Genomic DNA, 18,931 nt, shown 5'->3' with positions numbered 1-18,931 from the left:
GGCCCAGCACAGCCCGGCACAGCCATGCAGGCCTTCCTCAAGGGCCCGGCCTCCAGCAGCACCAAGCCTGTTGCTGCCAAGGAAAAGAACGCGGCCGGGAGCAGCGGGGAGGGCAAGAGGACCAAACCCATCCCCTGGGTGGAGAAATAGTAAGGGATGCTCTGGGGCAGTGGGGGGCTGGCCGTGAGGGGGGAGGTTGGCTCTGGAGGATGTAGAGAGGTAGTTGGTGCATAGCAAAAGGGGTCACAGGTGTGGGTGTCCCCACCAGGGAGAAGAGCTTAACTTCCCCTGTTCTGGGGGAACTCCAGGGCTGGGAGGTGCTGTAAGTGCCCTTTGTGGCTGAACTGAGCAGGAAATCTTGGCCATGTCAAGCTGTGCTCTTTCATCGTTGTGTTTTGGTGCATGAATGCATTTAATGCTTTGGTTTTTTGAGAAGAGGTTTTTTGTTTTTTTTCTTTATCACAAAGTGGTAAAATATTGCAGTTCTACTTTTCAAAGCATCTCAGGCAGGTGTTTACAACAGAAAATGACAAACAGCTTCCTGATGAATTCGATCACTAATGAAGACCAGGGGCATTAGACTTCCTGTTGTGATTTTGATTTCAACTACTAAGTTCACTGTAATTCTTCAGTACCTGATGTAATCAGAAGGGGAAATGTTGTTTTTTCTCAATTTCAACTTTCCTATGAAACTTTGTTAGCTAATTCATTTTATTTAATGTCATTTTATTTAGTCGTCCCAAAAATGTGGATGAGGTCGCCTTCCAGGATGAAGTTGTAGCTGTGCTGAAGAAGTCCCTGGAAGGTGCTGATGTGAGTGCAATGACAACCTAATCAGCATTTTTAAACAGACACTTGTGTCAGTGGTAACAAAAATTTCTCTTTCCCCACTCAGCAATGATCATTTTTACAGTAGTACTTCATGAACAGGCTGACTTCCTTGTGGTATATCCTCTGTGGTATCCTGTTGTGATATATGTGTAAAGCTTCTTATATTCCCACTCCTCTGAACACTGTAAAATTGTAAGTTCTATGATGCAATTTGGAATTTTTCTAGAAAAGCTCAAATAGTAAACTTCTTGTTAATAGTTTCAAACCTGGAAAAGCTTTTGTTGTCTCCACACTGCTACTCCACCAGTACTTGTGGCATTCATGTTTAAGACAAGAGGAGAAGGTTTTTCTTTCATAGACAAGTCTGAATTGCCAGTCATTCCTAAACATTTTTAGTGATCTGTCAGTGCTTCTGTGAAACTGCTGAACACTAAAAATTTTGGTCGATGAGATAAATTTAATTTATTAGTGCCACATCTACTGCTTGAATAGTGATTCCCAAACTTTTTGGGTTAAAGTTTCCAAGTTTCTCTCTGGCTTTAAAAAGCTAAATATGGCAGCTGCAGGGTTGGCTTGTGTGTCCTAAGAGAGTAGATGAGCAGAGCATTTGTAGTTGTATTTGTTTACTCTTGCATTTGCTTTTGGTAAAAATTTATTAAATATCTGGTATGTTTCATGGTTATTTCTTCCAAAGCAGCTGATGTGGAGGTGAAGGGGCTGAAGGGAGAAATAAAGTACATAGCCAAGAGATGGCTCTGCTCTTTTCCAAATCTGAACAATTCCTTCTCTTGTACATACTGAGACTTTTTTCCCTCCTCACCCAGGACAATCCCACTTGTGCTTCAAAAGCTGTCTCTTTTCATGGGCTGCAGTTTTGGTTTGCTCTGAGTGATATGAGTCTGTTTACCTCTGAAAATAATAATTTAATCAAAACTTGCAAAGCAGACATACCTTATTTGTCTGAGCATATGAAGCCAAAATCGAACAGGTACAACACAACTGCAAAAGATTTGTGCTTCTTTCTTTAGCTCCTTTCTCCATGTTCAGTTTGCTTTGAGAATGCTCTTGTAATGTGACCTTGTCAGGTAATGTTGTACCTCAGAAATCTGTGTTTCAGCAGCAGTGCTGCTGGATTACAGTATTTATAGAGTTGCAGTAATTAGGAAGGAACTGTTAACAGCAAAGGAGAAATGAGCTGCTGCCACCTATTCTGTCTGGACATATCAGTTGTGTAACATTGCTTAGGTGATGGGTTGGGAAGTTCTATTTTCAGCAACAGTTATTTAAAACCCTACAGCTTGTGGGATCAGCAGTGTTTCTTGGATTCTGAGTCTAGTGCACTTGTGTTGACTTTTGGCCTCCTGAGCTGAAAAGACAAATTATAATTCCTCCTTATGGTTAGAGGCTCTGTATTTTGCCATAGCTACCCAAACTCAGCAAAGAATTTGAGAACAAAATCATGCAAGTACTTTAAAATATTTGTTTGGTTTTTTTTTAATTTAGACATTTTTATTAGTTTCTTGGAAGGACTCATTCTGTCAAACAGGCAGAAGTGTAATTGAACTCTGAGGTGCCTCATACTTACTTCAGTAAGTAAACATTACTGCAGAGGTTCTTACTGAGTTTGGTGATCTGGTGAGATCAAAGAAACAGCTGTGACAATGCTGTAGGTTTGAGTAATGTGCTTTATTTAAACCACAGTGCTGGAAATGGAGAGTCAGTCCTCTGTCAATTGGCCTGTATTTGTGGGCCTTGATTTGGGAGCTGCTAAATGGAGCAGGACTTGTAACTCCCATTAACTAATACAAGACTTGTAACTCCCTGTAGCCAACATACCTCCATCTGTAAGAGCACACATCATCCTGTTATGAACTGGGGACAGCAGAGTCCAAGGGGGTTTAAACTGGAGAAATGGATTTCTGTCTGCCAGGAGTGTTGATTTGTTGGTTTTTTTTGTCAAAGAAACTGAAAACGTTCATGGTATTCTTTAGTTTTCATTTGCTTCATGATATCATAATAACTAAAAAGAGAGTGTAGGATTATCATTGCAATTTACATCTTCACTTGTATTGACACTTCTGGAAAAGCAGCTGAGATTTGCACTATATGAGGCAGCTTTCCCATGAGCAGAGTGATGCCTGCAGGTATCCTGCTTACTCCTGGCAAGCGTGGAAAAATGGATAACCAGATCAGGTTGCAGTTTATTTAAAAGTACTGCCACAGTTACATAAAGGATTAGGTTGTGCTTGGTGAAAAGTGGTGTAAATACTTCAGTGAGAAACCAGCATAAATGAAGTTGAAACAGAAACAGTGATAAAGTTGTGGTGTAACAGAATTAGGAAACATTCTAATTAAAACCTTTTACCTGCTTATGCTTTTTTTGAGGACAGTAGTGTGTGAATTAGCACAGAGACATGAAATTATGAATCTCACAAACATCTACCCTTGCAATGTGCCAGCCTAGCACAGAGATTGGTGAATTTTCAGCTGTCATTCAGTACACTGCCACAAAAGAAGGGGATAATGCTATTGTGGTATCTAAACTTGAAAAGGTGTTTGTTAGGAGGGGATGCTGTTTGCTTATTATTAATTAGAGAAACAAGCAACAATTGATTGGCAGAAAGAGCAGACAAAACTTGAAATTCGTTTATTTACAAGAAATTGATTAAAAATTGAAATTCTTCTATCTCTACTTGTAGGTACATACACAGTTGAGTCTGTGCACTGTCTCTTGTCTTAGTTGTTAAAATAGGATGTTTGTTACCAAACTGATTGTCTCTATTTCATTTTCTGATTATGGGTTGTGTACTCCTGCATTTTTCTGTGTTCTTTGAATGGTTTTGGTTTTGCTGTTCCCATTCTGTCTGCATTACATGCTATATTCAGCTTAGAATTCTCTAATCTAATTTTAGTTGACTCTTTAAAAATAGAATGCTTATTAGGGGCTAGAAAGCAAGTCACGCTGAGAGGTTTGGTTGGAGGGAACTTTTGAATCCTTGTTTTAAGGATGTAGAACATCCCTTATTGTAAAAGACAGCAGTTTTAAAATGATAATTTATAAAAGTGTTTGAAATAGTAATATAGAAAACTATCACTCCTATGTCAGCTGGAAAGCTTCTTGATTTCAGCCAAAATTCAGTCATGGCTTGTTCAGATTTTGTTTATGCCAGCTTTGTTCTTTGTGTTGCTCACGTGTATTTATGGAGATCAGTCATACTCTCTCTCAGCTTTTGTTTTGCTGAGCTAACTAAATTAAATTCTTCAAAAAGTCACTTCTCATAGGATAGGCTTTTCACTCCTTTAATCACTTTTCCCAGTTTGGATTCTTTATCCTTGTCTAAGGATGACTTGAACTGTGTGCAGCTCATTACCTGTTAGTATTAATAATTTACATCTGCATTAAAAGTGCAGAATTCAGACCACCATGTTACACAGGCTTATACTGCTCCTCTGACTGACAAAATAAAATCAGCTTATTATCAGTTTCATTCTACATAATGAACTTCAGATATTTTGCAGGTACTTTGTTATGTTCTCAAATTGAGAGATATTTTTGCTTTGTGCTGCTAAATGTCATCTAAAATTATTGCTGCAGTCTTTGCTGTGCTGCTCTAATATTCCTGTGTCAGCATATCTCCTTAATGCAGTTGTATTTTTCATGCTGAAGTCATTAAATTATTTTAAAGATCAATTAACCTAATTTCTTTAAGAAGTGCCATTGGTCTCCTTTGAAAACGGCTCGGAGGTGTGCAGGAGTTTGCCAGGGCCGTGCAGTGCCGGGAGTGGGTGGCGCTGTCACCGTGGTGGCCGTGTGGCTGTGTCAGCCCTGCCGCTGCTCCCTGCAGTGCACTTGGTGTCAGCGCAGAATCCTCAGCGTGGCTGGGCAAGGCAGGCTGGGCAGCTGAGAAAGCAAAGGATGGTTTCATCTGCACTGCTGGTATTGCCCAGGCTGTTTAAGGCCAGTCTTGGATAAATTTGGGTGTCACTGCAATCAGAACAGTAGGCTCTGTAGGCTTTAGTGATCTCAGACATGCCCTGGAGTGTATATATAAAAATAAATATAGATTGGAATATCAGTTTGAATAGAACATGGGATGGTGCCACCAAATAACACTTGTTCATACTGTACTATAAACAGCAGCTAGCAACTAATTGTCCTCCTTTAGAGACCAAAAGAGAAAGACTTGCCATTATTTACTGTGAGGAATAGACAGTTGTTGTTCTATTAGGTGCTCAGATTGTCAGCAGGTTTTCCTGTTAGTGGGTATTCTTTTTAATTTCCTTTTCTTACAAATGATACCTTGCTGTTTCAGCTTCCCAATCTGTTGTTCTATGGCCCACCTGGAACTGGAAAGACTTCCACTATTTTAGCAGCTGCTAGAGAACTGTTTGGGTAAGCTGGAATCAAGTTGTTTCAGTGTAATCAACTGTCACATGTCTCCTAATCATGTGATGAAGTGCCTCTGGTCATAGCCTTCTCTTAGGTAGTTCCCAGCACTTTTTCAGAAATATCTTTGTATCCTAATTCAGCTCTAACATAAGATTTCTTTCTCATGTCCTTCACAAACCACCAATTTCTGTTACCAGTATGGACTTCAGATTGGCAGCCATGTAACCCCCTAACAAAGACTATGGAAAGAATATGGTTTGCATATGATTTACTTAACTTTGTAAAGGAATTCCAATTTTTATGCTTTATTTAGTAAGTTGTTAGCTACACGTAGATCTCAAAGTGCTTCATACAATGTCAGACTTTTAATCTCTCTGTTATGCACCATTGAATTGTGTCTGGAAAGTAGTGTTGGGACTCAGGCTAAAATTCAGCATGTATACATTCATTAACTCACTTGTAGCACTTGGTAGTTTTTGAGTAGCAAATTCAGTGATCTATAAGCAAAAGATGGATGAGAAGGTGGTTTGATGTTATGATCAAATGTAATGCTGAATTTAATACCTCCCCCATCCCATTTGTCATTTTTAATCTTTGACTCACTGTTTTTTGAAGAGAACCACTTCTACTTTAGTAGGAGGAAGACAACTCCACATTGTGAGTCCATTTTAATTCCCAGGATTTAAAATCCGGTGTATTAATTGTTGGATTGTTTTTTTAAATGGAGTATAGTCCTGCAGGTGAATACTGCATGTCTTACACTTTCTGCTTTCTGGATATTTCATTCGGGTAGTACTGCCAGTGACTACATTGTGGCATTTTACTTGTTATTTCACATTGCTCAGGGGCTGTAAGTGAAAAGGAATATAACATAGTGCTATGAACATATGAGGCCAACTTCCTACTTTTTTTTTTTCTTCCTGGTTAACTGATATAATTTTATACTTCATTGTTTTCAGTAGCCCGGGAGGAGATTCTAAAAATATCTAATGGAAATTCATACTTAACATTTTATGATCTCAACTTAAGTGTCTTTTAACAATGTTATTTAGTAATGCTGATAAAAATAATCCCTGCCATTCAAAACAGCCAGAAGGGTTGTTGTTATATTTTATAACATATCATTAGAGGGGTTAGCAGCTAACATGTTGCAATAAAAATTTTGCAGGCCTGATTTATTCCGGCAGAGAGTCCTTGAGCTGAATGCTTCTGATGAGCGTGGGATACAAGTGATCCGGGAAAAAGTGAAGGCTTTTGCTCAGCTAACGGCCTCTGGAAGCCGTTCAGAGTGAGTGCTGCATCAAACCCCTCCTGCTTAGGACAAAGCATGTGGTTGTTTTTGTTTCTAATATAAATGATGGCTCAGCACTGCCCAGAAGTTGGCAAAACACAGTGCTTTGGCTGAGCTTTTACTTCATGGAATTTCACAATGGGGGTTTGAATACCCAGGAGGATTTTTACTGTTGCTGTTATCATTGGAGGCAGACAGCAAAAACTCCACAAGGTCAAGACTTCTGGGTTTGGGCACATGTTGTTGCCTTTGCAGATGTTGTCTGGCTACCATAGAAAAATTTCTTTGGGTAAATTGTGCCAGAAGTTACTTCCCTAGTCCTTCTAATCTGCAGGAATTTCTACAACATGGGTGTTGGTTTCTAAAAGGATTCTGCTGTTAGGTGATGGGAAGCTCAGTGCAGGTCAAGCCATGTGAAAGCAGCAGGAAGAAACTGCATGCCAAGACAGCCTGACTGATTCCAGTGCACTATTGTGTACTGGAATCAGTCTGTGGAGTATTCTTGGGAGTTTAGGAAATCAGGAAGCCTGTAAAAAGAAGAGCTACATAAGGTGTTAAAAAAAGAATCTTACAGTAAGAATATGTATTTTAAAGGACTTTTGCAGTAGTCCAGTGTTGGCCTTTTTATGGTAACTCAGTCCCTGCCTTTATTAAAAATATTAGTCTTTAATCTAAAAATCAATGAAATCTTTAAAAAGATAGAACCTCTGAATCTGTTCTATTTTTCAAAGATACATGCTTAAGTAAAATATTACTTGCTATTTGCAGTGATTTTTCTGTGTATGTTTTTAATTTTTTTCCCTTTGTCTGTACATTTCCTGTTTGCTGAATAACAGATTTCTAACTTTCAGTGGTAAAATGTGTCCTCCTTTTAAAATTGTGATCCTGGATGAAGCAGACTCTATGACTTCAGCAGCCCAGGCAGCCTTAAGACGCACAATGGAAAAAGAATCTAAAACAACACGTTTCTGTCTTATTTGTAACTACATCAGCAGGTATACCTGGAATTTGTTACTTATTTGGATTTGCTATCTGGTCTGTAGTCTCTTTTTTATTTTTTCCCTGCTTAAAAGTTGATATCTAATTTTCATAGTTTTCAGTTAATAGAGATGTCACTATATGCATGCAAGCCTGAAACAATACTTAGATTTCACTTAATTTTTACGATGTTGCAGTTTTAGAGTTATTTAAACCTTTAGGTATTTTAAACCTTTTCTGCCTTTGTTAGCTTTGTCTGTGACAACTTGACCCACACATTCTTTACCCCGTCCTTCCTTTCTTTCAGAATAATTGAACCTTTAACGTCTCGATGCTCCAAATTCCGCTTCAAGCCTTTGTCTGACAGTATCCAACAGCAGAGGCTGTTGGATGTTTCTGAGAAGGAACATGTGAAAATCAGTAATGAGGTAACTTTGTGGTTGCCATGTAATTTTACTGCTTAATCCAGTGCATAATTGCATGGCAGCAAAAGAGGCCAAGTCAGCATACTTTTCCAGGCTGCTCAATTGTATGAAATAAAATATATAAACTTACTTATTTTCCTTCCATAGATGAGATGAATTTTAAGTTGTCCCAAAACCAGAGAAATATCCACCAGAGAAAACTGAAGCCAAACTGTAGGGCTTTTTCTTCTCTGCTGAGTGTACTGGCAGAGAACTGTGCTTCTTTCTCAAACTGCCAGCATACATTTGTGTTAGTAGAGAGGTTGTTTTGTAACTTGTGTATTGTGCTTGGCTCAGACAATCTGCTTTATGCACTACTTGGTGTTTTAAAGTAACTGCTGAAAAAGTGTATTAGATTTTAATTATCCGTGAACACTTAACTTAGCATTTTCTGACATTATTTTTCAGGCAGTATCATACCTAGTTAAAGTGTCAGAAGGGGACTTAAGAAAAGCAATTACTTTTCTTCAAAGTGCCACTCGCTTAATGGGTGGGAAGGAGATCACAGAGAAGATAATCACTGAAATTGCTGGGGTAAGCTATGCCTTACAGTTTCTCCTGGAATTACTCTGAAAAGCATTTTCCTATATGCCATTGCTCAAAGTTTGGTTAAAAAATAGTTTTATATTCACTAGTATTGCAGCATGGTAATGATGCACTATCTACCAGAATTTTAAAAGACTGCCTGATTCTGTACACTTATTACATAGCAGGTTTCTAGCAACTTCTGTAAATCATGGAAACCTGTAAAACAGTCTTATAATTCAAACTGAAGTTGAAATAATCTGCCCACAATGCAAACTGTGGGGTTTTTTTGTGGGAGAGTAGATTAGAACATTTTTGGTGCTTTTCTGTACGTGTGTGTAAAAGTATAGATCATTGCAGTATTGATTTGCAAGCACCACAGGGAAATGACTTTCAGTAGCAGCTCATTTTCAGCTTAATGTTCACAGTGACAGTGACAAGGATCTGTGTGGATCCTGCTTTTTAATGAAACGGCAGTGGTTTGTTCCAGAATGACATGGGTAATACTGAGAGGCACAGGAGAAACCTGAGAGAAAATGCATTTAATAAAACTTGTGTGAAGGTGTTCCTATAGCAACAAAACATCCCTGAAGAAGGAAAAGTGAGATTAGGAGCTGAAGAGCTGAAAAATAGATGGGCTTTAATGATGGACACGCTTCCCATGAAGGTGCTGCCATCATAGCTCATTGTAGGGGTTGGGAGGTTCTGACTTTGATGAAACCAGAGGCAATTGCTGCTGTGCAGAGTTTACAGAACAATTTTAAACAATTTTCACAGTGAAGTCACTGTTCACTTTTGTGTATCTGTAAACCAGCTAGTCTCTGAATAGATCTCAGACATCTGAGACCTGGCAGAAATTGACTGTAATGATAAGAAAGAGAAGCATGACATTCCATTATTGAGTGAATAATGCTCATTTATAGCAAGGGAACCCAACTTTACATCTCCATAAAAACTTGAAGTTCTCAGTCATTCACAACTTCTGTGACCCTGGAGTGACCTTAGTACAAAAGCTTCATAAAGAAGCTTTGAAACCAAACTGTCCAGGCACTCAACTGCCAGGAATGACAATGAGTGAAGGGGGAAAGGGGCAGCTCTTCTCTGCACAGAGTGACATAATGGCATCTGTCAACTTTTTTCTTTCTGATTTATTGTCTAATCTTGTTGCATTGGGCGTTTTTGGGATGCTATTAGTTTGTCACTGGAAATAAAATCTATTTGCTGTGTTGTTTAGGTGTAGAATGGTACAGAAAGCATTGGCTGATCTAACTGTTGAAGAATGTCCTCCTCTTAGTCAGTGTCCTAAATAAGCAGTTGGATTTAGGAAGGTGACTTTGACAGTCTATTGTCATGATATGGTTTTTGTTTTAATATCACCAGTAAAGGAAAAATATCACAGCCTAGTTTTCACTTTTAAAATTTAATTAGTCTGTCTCATATACTTGCTAGAAGTAGATGGCTGTGTAGAGGAATGAAATCCTGAAATGCCTTCTGCCATGAACAGTTTGTTACTGTAAGCATCAACACCAATTTTAAGTTTACAAAGTTGAAATTAAGAAGTGTAATTTTCTTTTTACAGGTAATCCCTAAAGAAACAATTGATGAACTGCTCTTGGGCTGCCAGAGTGGTTCCTTTGAGAAACTGGAGACACTGGCAAAGGTAGAGTTCTCTTAGTGCTTAGCCTGGGTATTTCTCTCCATCAAGGCCCTGTGAATCTTTTGCTCCCAGGCTATGGCTGAGGAACATTTGGCCTCAATCAGTTTGGATGCACATTTGGGAAGTGTCTTTTACCAGTCAGGACTCCCAGTCTTTCCCTTCTGAGGAAGAGCTGTCAAAGTTGCAAATAAATTTCCCTCCCAATGTGACTCTGGCTTTCTTCTGGGTTAAACTGATGTAGATCTGTTCAGCTGAACAGAAAAATAAGGTTGCACCAATGATGTTTCTATTTTCATAAACTTCTCTCTCCCTAAATAGCTTCACTGACCATTGTTCTCAATACTTGACATTTTTGTAACTGGGCACTACTTTTTTTTTTTAAGCTGTCTTTAGTTGACGTGGGTTTTATTTTATTAAAAAAGCTTTGGTCTTACAGATCTCTCAATTCCTGAGACTAGCAATGACCAGATGAACAAAATAAATCCCAAGTAGGTGGCCCTTTAAAATGTGAAGACTGTGGAACTGCCATCTGATGCTGTGGATGCCAAGCTGTCCTAATTTTAGAATAGGATTGGACAGGTTCAGTGGAGGTTGTTAAATGCTTTAAATGTCTCATAAAATTTCTGAGATGTAAATTGTCAGAAGCTGGAAGAACGTTTGGACAGAACTGCTGCTCTGTGCCTGCCTTGCACGTGCAGCCTGTCACTGTTGGGCTGGGTGTAGGGCAGGGCTGTGCACAGGCTACTGAATTGTCCTCTACAATGTACAAGTTCCATACTAAGTTGCAGTGCAGTCTCTCAGTTCAGACAAAATTTTTCAAGATTATCTTTCAGTTTGTGGTGTTTCTGCTGCTGAATTACTGCCATTTTCCTCTCCCTGTGCAGAATCTCATCAATGAGGGGTTTGCTGTTGCTCAGCTTGTAAACCAGCTGCATGACACCATTGTGGAGAGTGAAGTTTACAGCGACAAACAGAAATCTGCCATAGTTGAGAAACTTGCAGTAAGTCTAGCTTGAGTTAAAAAAAACAAAACACATTAATCTCTGCAGCTTGATTTTTGTTTGCACAGTCTCTCCCAAGAAGTACATGGTGATTTTTTTTTGCTCTGAATGTTTCTTGGTAGAATGTAAACTTCTGTCCTGAGAAATTTCATGAGAAGGAGTTGAAATCTATTTAAGTGAATTATTATCCATATTATGTTGTTCTAGTGGATTCGATCGAGAGGTTTGTGGGTTTGGTTGTTTTGGGGTTTTTTAATATAAGATGGAAGGGAAAATTAAGATAAGAATAAGTCAGCACTTAAAAAAAACTTAGGAGCTGCAAGTTTTTGTTCTGGTGAATAAAATATGCCTTTCCAAAAAAAGAGACAATTCATTAACTTGCTCCACTTTTGATGAAGAAGGCAAGCCAGCTGTGGTGGAGGTTTTGCCTAAGTGACTGCAGCCAGGCAGGTGCTGTGGATGCCCTGCAGTGATGCTCCTGGCAGAGGCTGGCAGGGCCAGTGCCACACCCCTTTGTGTGTATGGAGCTTTCAGGTGGTGGCCTGCTCTAGGAAATGGAGGTTGGAGAGCTCAGGGTTCCCAGTCCAGCTGGAGGGGGATGTGATGTGGCTGCTAGAGAAATCTGTGCTGAGAAAGAGAACAGCTGGCAAACTTCTTGTTCTCCACTGTACCCCAAGACACAGCTGCCTTGAGCATGGCTATTTTCAGAGGGTTTTCCCTTCTCTGTTCGCTCTGCAGGAAGTGGACAAATGCCTGGCAGACGGTGCTGATGAATTCTTGCAGCTGATGAGTCTCTGTGCCCTTGTGATGCAGCAGCTCACACAGAACATCTGACTCCTCCAGCATCCTTTGTTCCAGGGGTGGCTGGGGCTCTCAGAGCAGGAACCTGTGTACTTTTTTTGTACTGGTTGTTTTGGTTTTTTTTGCAATAAAAGGACTGCACTGCAGTTGCCAAACCTGAGGCTGTAATACTTCATTCAATTGTTTTACACTGGATAAAGAGCAGAGGGGTGTGTAATGCTCCTACTGTGCAGTTCATTGTTGGGCACTTACACATGCAAACATATTATCACAAGTGAGGATATCTGTACTGAAGTCTTCATCAGCTGCAAGCAGAGACACAAGCATTAGTCCTTGTAGCCTGTATTGGCTTGGCAAAATGATCACATCCCTAGAGAACACAGCTTCAGGCTGAACACAGCCCACACCTCCACCATCTTGTATCTTCTATACGGTCCTTTATGGTTAAACATAGCAAAAACCACTTTACTAGCAAACATATTGCAACTTTTATTCCAGTCAAGCTCTCAAAGAAAAAAAATACAGCAAAGGGTAAGTCATGTTCTGAAGGTGTCACTTAGGATGTCGTGTCATCTCACTCTGTTCTTGCTCACAAGCCATTTTAAAGCTGTGACCTGGATGAGCATCTTTGGGAACATACTCTTTTTCAGAGGTGCTGTTTTGACCACCTGTCCCTCCTTCCTGAATGGCTTGGGAAAAAAATACCCTTGGACAGGTATTAAGCATAAATGATGCAGTGCAGAGCCTTTTCATCATGCCAGCACCAATTATTGAGCCATTTTCTACTCTGATGAAAGGGTGCTTCAGTTTTAAGGATACAGGTGCAGCACGCCAGAGCCACACTGGCACTTGAAGCTCACCTGCTCTGGAGTCCAGAACCACCCCTGCAATTAATGACAAAGTATGGGAGCTGTGGGCACAAGGCTGCAGCAGTTGCCACCTTCAGCTCCCACCCTGACACAGTGCAGGTTGCTGTCACCCTCCCCTCAACCCAAGAAGCAACTATTTACAATTTAAGTGAATATAGAAGTATTTTATTGAACATTCAAACTTCATTAAGACATGTGCAATATGGCAAATTTTACTGGGTTTAACCCTAACTAAGACAATAGTATGATTGCTTGCTTGCTGGGGCTTAGCAACAGGGTCCAGATCACACTTACCACTAATTAAATACTTTATTGAATAAATACATATGAAACAAAAATGCATTTTAATGCTCTTATAAAAGTTTAGAGATTTTGAAAGGCCTTTCCAATTTAATCTGAGGTGTAAGTACATACAATAAAGGAAGGTAGGCTAGTTTAACATAATTGGCTGACTTTATACAGCACTTATATCTTTTAGTCCATAAGTAAATTATTAAATGATAAAGAACATCTAATACAACCACTTCTATGGAACTAGGAAATAAATTTCTAATAAAGAAAAAATTTACAGACCCCATGACTTTCCACCCAACCCCAACAGTCTAACCCTAAAGTGGACAAAGCCAATGGCCTTCCCCACAAGAGCTCACGACAGAAAGTCGCTTCTCTTATCAAAAATCTGTATTTCTGATCCGTAATGAGCATTGAGACAAGATTCAATATATCCCCAAAGAAAGAAGCACAATGCGCGTTGTGAATCGCCTATTCAGCAACAGCGAGCACTGGATTCACAACCACCTCATCCCGGGGATTAAATGAGATCAGCCACATTCATCGGCATCTCCTCCACTGTAGTATTGTAGAAAGTCTCAATGTCTCGCAGGATCCTCTTGTCCTCTTCAGTGACAAAATTGATAGCCACACCTTTTCTGCCAAAACGGCCACCCCGGCCAATTCTGCACAAAAAGAAAACACATTCACACTCGAGTTAACCTCACCCATCTGCTTTACACGTCTGCAAAATCCATTCTTGACTGCTGCTCTTATCTGCCACTGGCCAGTCTATGCTGCCACCCAAGTCACATCTGGTCAGGAAAACCAGCAGCTGGTGCCAGCAGCACAGCAGGTCCATTCCATGGCAGGCAGCAGGGCACACATGGTTACTCTTTGGCTGCAAAGCAAGATCTTTATTTAATGCTTGGTGCTGTGTTCTGAAGTCCTGGGTCAGTCTCTCTCCCCTCTGTTCAACTATGCACCCACCCCTCATGCATTTACTCCCAAGCACAGAGCACACGCTGTTGCTTAACAATCAGACTGTTACCAAGTTAATCCAGTAACATGAACAGCACACTGAATTTCAGAATTCCAATTCTACCTGTTTCCAGTAGGAAAACTTAAGTAGTTGGTTTCCTTTAGAGAGTAAATCCAAGCTCAACATTTGTGTTTAAGCCCGCATCAGTCACTGACACATCAGTGCATGCGGTTTAGTTACACCCACCGTGAGCTCCACCTTCCTACAGACTGCACAATAGAGCACCTTGCCAGCAGGAGCTAAATTCACAGAAAGGGCTCACAAAACTTAGGGGATAATCATGACAAAATAAATAAATAAATACCAACTCGCTCTTTATTCAAACTGTGCCGCTTACGAATCCACGTCCTAAATTACGTCAACGTCGTTTCTGAGCACCATCTTGTGTCATCAACTGCTGCTATCGACTCCTGTATTTTTTTACATCAAGTAACAAAGCACAGTTTACTTAAATTTAGGGACAGTCACTAGAAGCAGTTAACTAAACCTAGGGAGACAAACTGGAATCGCTACCAGAAGACACACCACAGAGAAGGATCCCACTAAGGAGCCACCAAGAGCAAACATGGCGCACACACAACATGGACACAGCTGAACCTCCACAAGCAAAGGCAGCCCTACAAGCTAGGACTAAGTAAGGTCTGTCTTGCCACTGAGCAGCAACAACTCCACATCAGCCAGGACCCAGACCAAGCTGACCCAGCTGTCAAGATGCTGCACCACTAACAGTGTCACACTCGTATGTCACAGCCTACATGACAAGAGGCAGTTCAGTTGCTGGCATTCTCCTCACAACTCCAATGTTCATCACTCATCACTGAACCTATTATCTATCTTCTAAGTTCTCCCACGGCTTCAAGTGTTCAAAAGTTCTTCTTCTCCCTTGTTTCAGAACCACTGCTGTGCAAGGCAGGGCTTTTTTAAAGCCAATCCACAAGTGGCTGCATTCCCTGCTAGCTGTAAGAAGTTCATGCATGGATGCTAAGACCTCTGGTTTGGTGAGGAAGGTGTGTGCCACTGCCCATCCAGCACAGCACAGGGAATGACGGGGGGCAGAGCCAACTGACCTGTGAATGTAATTCTCACGATTGGTCGGCAGGTCGTAATTGATAACCAGGGACACTTGCTGCACATCAATGCCACGAGCCTGCAAAGCAACACCAAGTCTTTAATGCAAGTTAGGGGCTATTTTCAAACTGATATATCTCAGGCTTTTGTCAACCACATCATTAGTTATGAACTACAACTGTGTAATCCATAGTGGAGCATGGTCTTTGCTGTTCCAAAAAGCTCCCAGCAGTTCAGGTTACAAAAACCATCACTCAATTATGAAGCTTTTGGGAGAAGGCAGTAACAGAACATATTCAGTGAAAGACAGTGCTCACCAGCAAGTCAGTAGTGATCAGGACACGGCTGGACCCTGATCTAAACTCTCTCATGATAACATCCCGTTCCTTCTGGTCCATGTCACCATGCTGGAGGTAAAACAAAAAGCTGCAATTAGTACAGTTCAATGCTCCAAACCAGAATATTCTTTAAAGGACACAGGCATGTATGAATCCCAGCGTCCCTACCTGCTGTGGGAATGAAGCAGGTAGGGATAGAAAGGAAACATTTTACTTTAAGCAGGGGGAACGATAATACAGCACTGCACAGCTATATTATAACTTTCCTGCTTCTCACTGATATCCCCTCCTCACCATTTCTTCTCCAGTAAATACACAGCATTTCAGTAGTGATTGGAAGTAGCAATTCTTACCAGAGCTGAGACTGTGAAGTCCCTGGCATGCATTTTCTCCGTAAGCCAGTCTACTTTTCTCCTTGTATTCAGGAAAATAACAGCCTGTGTAATGGTCAGTGTCTCATACAAATCACAAAGAGTATCCAGTTTCCATTCCTGAGTAGAACAAAGATTATCAGGAAACACATCATGGCACAGCTCGGTACATAACAAACTTGAAACAAGGAATAGAACTCTAACACAACAATCAATTAAGCCTGCTTCGGCACACAACTACATTCAACTAAGTCAAGTTTTTGCATCAATTGTTGCACCAAATCTTCAGACACAGGACACTGGACATTAAGAAAGAGGTCCACCCTAGTCCTTTTGGATCTAGTGCATAGTTTTTCTTCTTCTTGCATTTACTCTACTAGCATTATTGCAGAAACTAAAGCTCAGCCTTGGTTTCCGCAATTTTAGCACAGTGCTTTAACAAGAAGGTAAGAGAACCTAACTCCTCCTGCCAGAGCAAGTATAACCACTACCAACCTCTCTCTCAACATTAATGTAGAACTGCTTGATACCCTCCAGAGTCAGTTCTTCCTTCTTCACCAAAATACGGATGGGATCTCTCATGAACTTTTTGGTCACTTCCAACACATCCATTGGCATTGTAGCTGACAGCAGCACAACCTAAAATACATTACTCTATGTTAGCACATACCCTGCACAACGATTTTTATTTGTGAAATTTAGTTCTCAGCCACACCATAAGCAAATCTGCATGCATCACTTTACCATGTGAAAGCTTTTTTACCTGGATGTTTGTGCTTAGTTTTTGAAAGATCTCATATATTTGATCCTTAAATCCACGGCTCAACATTTCATCAGCTTCATCCAGAACAAACATTTTGATCCATTTTGGTGCTGTTGGAAAAAGAGAAGCATCTCATGAAGTTTCACAAATACACAATCCTTTAAGAACATCATGCTTCTGTACTACTAAGCTTTCCAGCACAACTCTCTACAGTGACAACAAATACACTAAAGCTCCAAGTGGGTATGAGGCTTTCACTGGAAATTTATCAGCAAGGGCACAGTGAGGTTCATACTTACAAAGATAGCGCCTGTTCAACATATCAAACACACGCCCTGGAGTTCCCACCACGATGTGTGGAGCCTCAGCCTGCAGTTTCTGCATTTCATTGCGCACATTTGTGCCACCAATGCAAGCGTGGCATGTTGCTCCCATGTAGTCTCCAAGGGCCAGGATTACCTTCTGAATCTAAAATAGAACCTTCTGTTAGTAGTTCATAGGACAATAAAACTTAAGCCCCATTATCACTGGCTTTTATGGACTTTGGAAGCCAAGACACCAAATAAGGACTATGGAGCTCTTGGAACTGAGAGCTGCTAAAAAGACTGCCTAACTCCAAATAACTCAAGTTGCTAACTAGAAGCCAGAGGGCAGAGGAACAGTTACTTCTTTTTTTTTTTACTGGCTGAACTCGCTGATTGAGTGACTGCCATGAGACAATTACTAAGCTGAGAGCAGGGCCACCAGAGGTGAGCTCAAGCTCTCAGGTGGCGCTCATGCCTGCATGTTAAGCACTTGGACACTCTTCAGTAAACTCTCTCCAATGGCACAACTACCAGCCAGGTTTCAAAACAAATCTCACCTCAACAGCTTTAGAGTAGAACAAAGGCTTAACATTCTGATAAAAGGCCCTTATTCCTTTTATTTGGTTTTCTGTCTGATTTAGTATTGAAGAACTGTTACATAGCACTGGTATTTCAGTATAGTCTAGATGAAAATGACAGTAAGTTTTCCACTTTAGAGTTGGTTCAGCATGGTACTTTAAGACTCCTCACTACTGATACAGTTATTCAAAATATTCAAGTATTCTTGAAGTTATCACCACACACCCACTTAGCATAACAGAATACCAAGCCTTGAAGGTGAAAGACATGCAATTATATTGTCAGGAAAACATACAAAGATACAAAACCATTTAAGTAACTAAATGTGCACTGCAGTTTTCATGTTGCACAACTGCATTCAAGTTTAAATAGCTTCCAAACAACTGTATTTTTTGTTTCCACTCAGAACACTGTGCTTTAGTAATTGTGTTTTTCTGCTGAAGATGCTCCCTCCACTTTACACACAGCACAGCAGCTACCCTCCTGCACCCCTGCCCCAGAACACCTTCCGTGTTTATCAACTCAGCTCTTCAAGGAGGCAGAGCACAGAAGGCAGTTTGCATCGCCCATTATTTGACACAAAAAGGGTTCTGAATGGATATTTATTACAGCCCCTGAAGAAGTCTGGTAATGTTGTCTCACAGTTGTGAAACCTGAAACCTATGCAACACACAAAGTTTGTTTGTTTTTTTTTTAAACTACACTATCAATACCTGTTGAGCCAGTTCTCTGGTAGGGGCCAATACTAGTGCCTGGGACTCCTTGAGATCAATCTCCAACTGCTGCAGGATGGAAATAGCAAATGTGGCTGTCTTGCCAGTACCTGACTGAGCTTGAGCAATCACATCATACCCTAAAAAAAGTAGGATACACATTTACTGCTCCCACACGGGTCAATCATATTAGTTTTACTTAATTCCCCTTGAAGTAAGTGATCAGTACTAAAGAGGTCTCTCCATTTCAGGTCAGTCCCGAAAGATGGTGTACCATCATATCACTTGTTCAATGAAGATTGAAATTAGTTATTACTGCACACTAATGAAACAACATATGCATTTTACAATGCTTTCCTAATCATCCAATGTTGATACTAATGTATCTACTGCATACCTTTGATGCATGGAATAATAGCTCTCTGCTGAATAGCTGAAGGCTTCTCAAAACCATAAGCATAAATGCCCCTTAGAAGGGATTCTTTTAAATTCATATCATCGAAATTGTCAACAATCTCATTCCAATTGCTCTGTAATAAAGAAAGAATAAAAAAAAAATAAATCCAATACCCCTGTCCACCAGCGATTAAATTCTCAGGTCAGTTTCTAAGTGCTCACCTCGATGACACCATCGGGCTCCATTCCCTCTGGGCCGCCATGGTCTCTGCCATGAGA

The 18,931-nt window shown here is 40.4% G+C and overlaps 2 protein-coding genes and 3 non-coding genes across 6 annotated transcripts in view; 1 reads left to right on the top strand and 4 right to left on the bottom strand.

Moving 5' to 3' along the window:
* The window catches only part of RFC4 (replication factor C subunit 4), a 12,586-nt gene extending 488 nt beyond the window's left edge, over positions 1-12,098 (top strand). The window contains exons 1-10 of one of the 2 annotated variants that reach the window (XM_005419003.3): positions 7-149; positions 735-813; positions 5,145-5,224; positions 6,390-6,509; positions 7,364-7,507; positions 7,798-7,918; positions 8,363-8,488; positions 10,059-10,139; positions 11,021-11,137; positions 11,876-12,098. In XM_005419003.3, coding sequence (XP_005419060.1) covers positions 25-149; positions 735-813; positions 5,145-5,224; positions 6,390-6,509; positions 7,364-7,507; positions 7,798-7,918; positions 8,363-8,488; positions 10,059-10,139; positions 11,021-11,137; positions 11,876-11,971 — 1,089 coding nt within the window. In that variant the 5' untranslated portion in view covers positions 7-24 and the 3' untranslated portion in view covers positions 11,972-12,098. Of the gene's footprint in view, positions 1-6; positions 150-734; positions 814-5,144; positions 5,225-6,389; positions 6,510-7,363; positions 7,508-7,797; positions 7,919-8,362; positions 8,489-10,058; positions 10,140-11,020; positions 11,138-11,875 lie in introns of those variants that run through there. The other variant, XM_031055384.1, reaches the window with a different exon arrangement.
* An 852-nt stretch (positions 12,099-12,950) lies between these two features.
* Positions 12,951-18,931, bottom strand: part of EIF4A2 (eukaryotic translation initiation factor 4A2) — a 7,083-nt gene continuing 1,102 nt past the window's right edge. Inside the window, exons 2-11 of the mRNA XM_005419001.2 lie at positions 18,875-18,920; positions 18,654-18,786; positions 18,257-18,396; positions 16,959-17,127; positions 16,660-16,769; positions 16,392-16,535; positions 15,879-16,016; positions 15,505-15,594; positions 15,187-15,266; positions 12,951-13,763 (exon numbers count right to left, since the gene is read on the bottom strand). Coding sequence (XP_005419058.1) covers positions 13,619-13,763; positions 15,187-15,266; positions 15,505-15,594; positions 15,879-16,016; positions 16,392-16,535; positions 16,660-16,769; positions 16,959-17,127; positions 18,257-18,396; positions 18,654-18,786; positions 18,875-18,920 — 1,195 coding nt within the window. The 3' untranslated portion in view covers positions 12,951-13,618. The remainder of the gene's footprint in view (positions 13,764-15,186; positions 15,267-15,504; positions 15,595-15,878; positions 16,017-16,391; positions 16,536-16,659; positions 16,770-16,958; positions 17,128-18,256; positions 18,397-18,653; positions 18,787-18,874; positions 18,921-18,931) is intronic.
* Positions 15,670-15,797, bottom strand: LOC115947698. The gene has a single exon (XR_004081552.1). It is a non-coding gene; the product is annotated as a small nucleolar RNA SNORA63 (small nucleolar RNA).
* On the bottom strand, positions 16,164-16,344 carry LOC115947695. Its single transcript, XR_004081549.1, has one exon. It is a non-coding gene; the product is annotated as a small nucleolar RNA SNORA81 (small nucleolar RNA).
* Positions 18,473-18,543, bottom strand: LOC115947697. The gene has a single exon (XR_004081551.1). It is a non-coding gene; the product is annotated as a small nucleolar RNA SNORD2 (small nucleolar RNA).

This window comes from Geospiza fortis, unplaced genomic scaffold (genome assembly GCF_000277835.1).
Source record: "Geospiza fortis unplaced genomic scaffold, GeoFor_1.0 scaffold172, whole genome shotgun sequence".
Lineage (NCBI taxonomy): Eukaryota > Metazoa > Chordata > Aves > Passeriformes > Thraupidae > Geospiza > Geospiza fortis.
The sequence above is the reverse complement of the archived record's forward strand: the minus strand, read 5'-3'. Positions and strand labels throughout refer to the sequence as shown.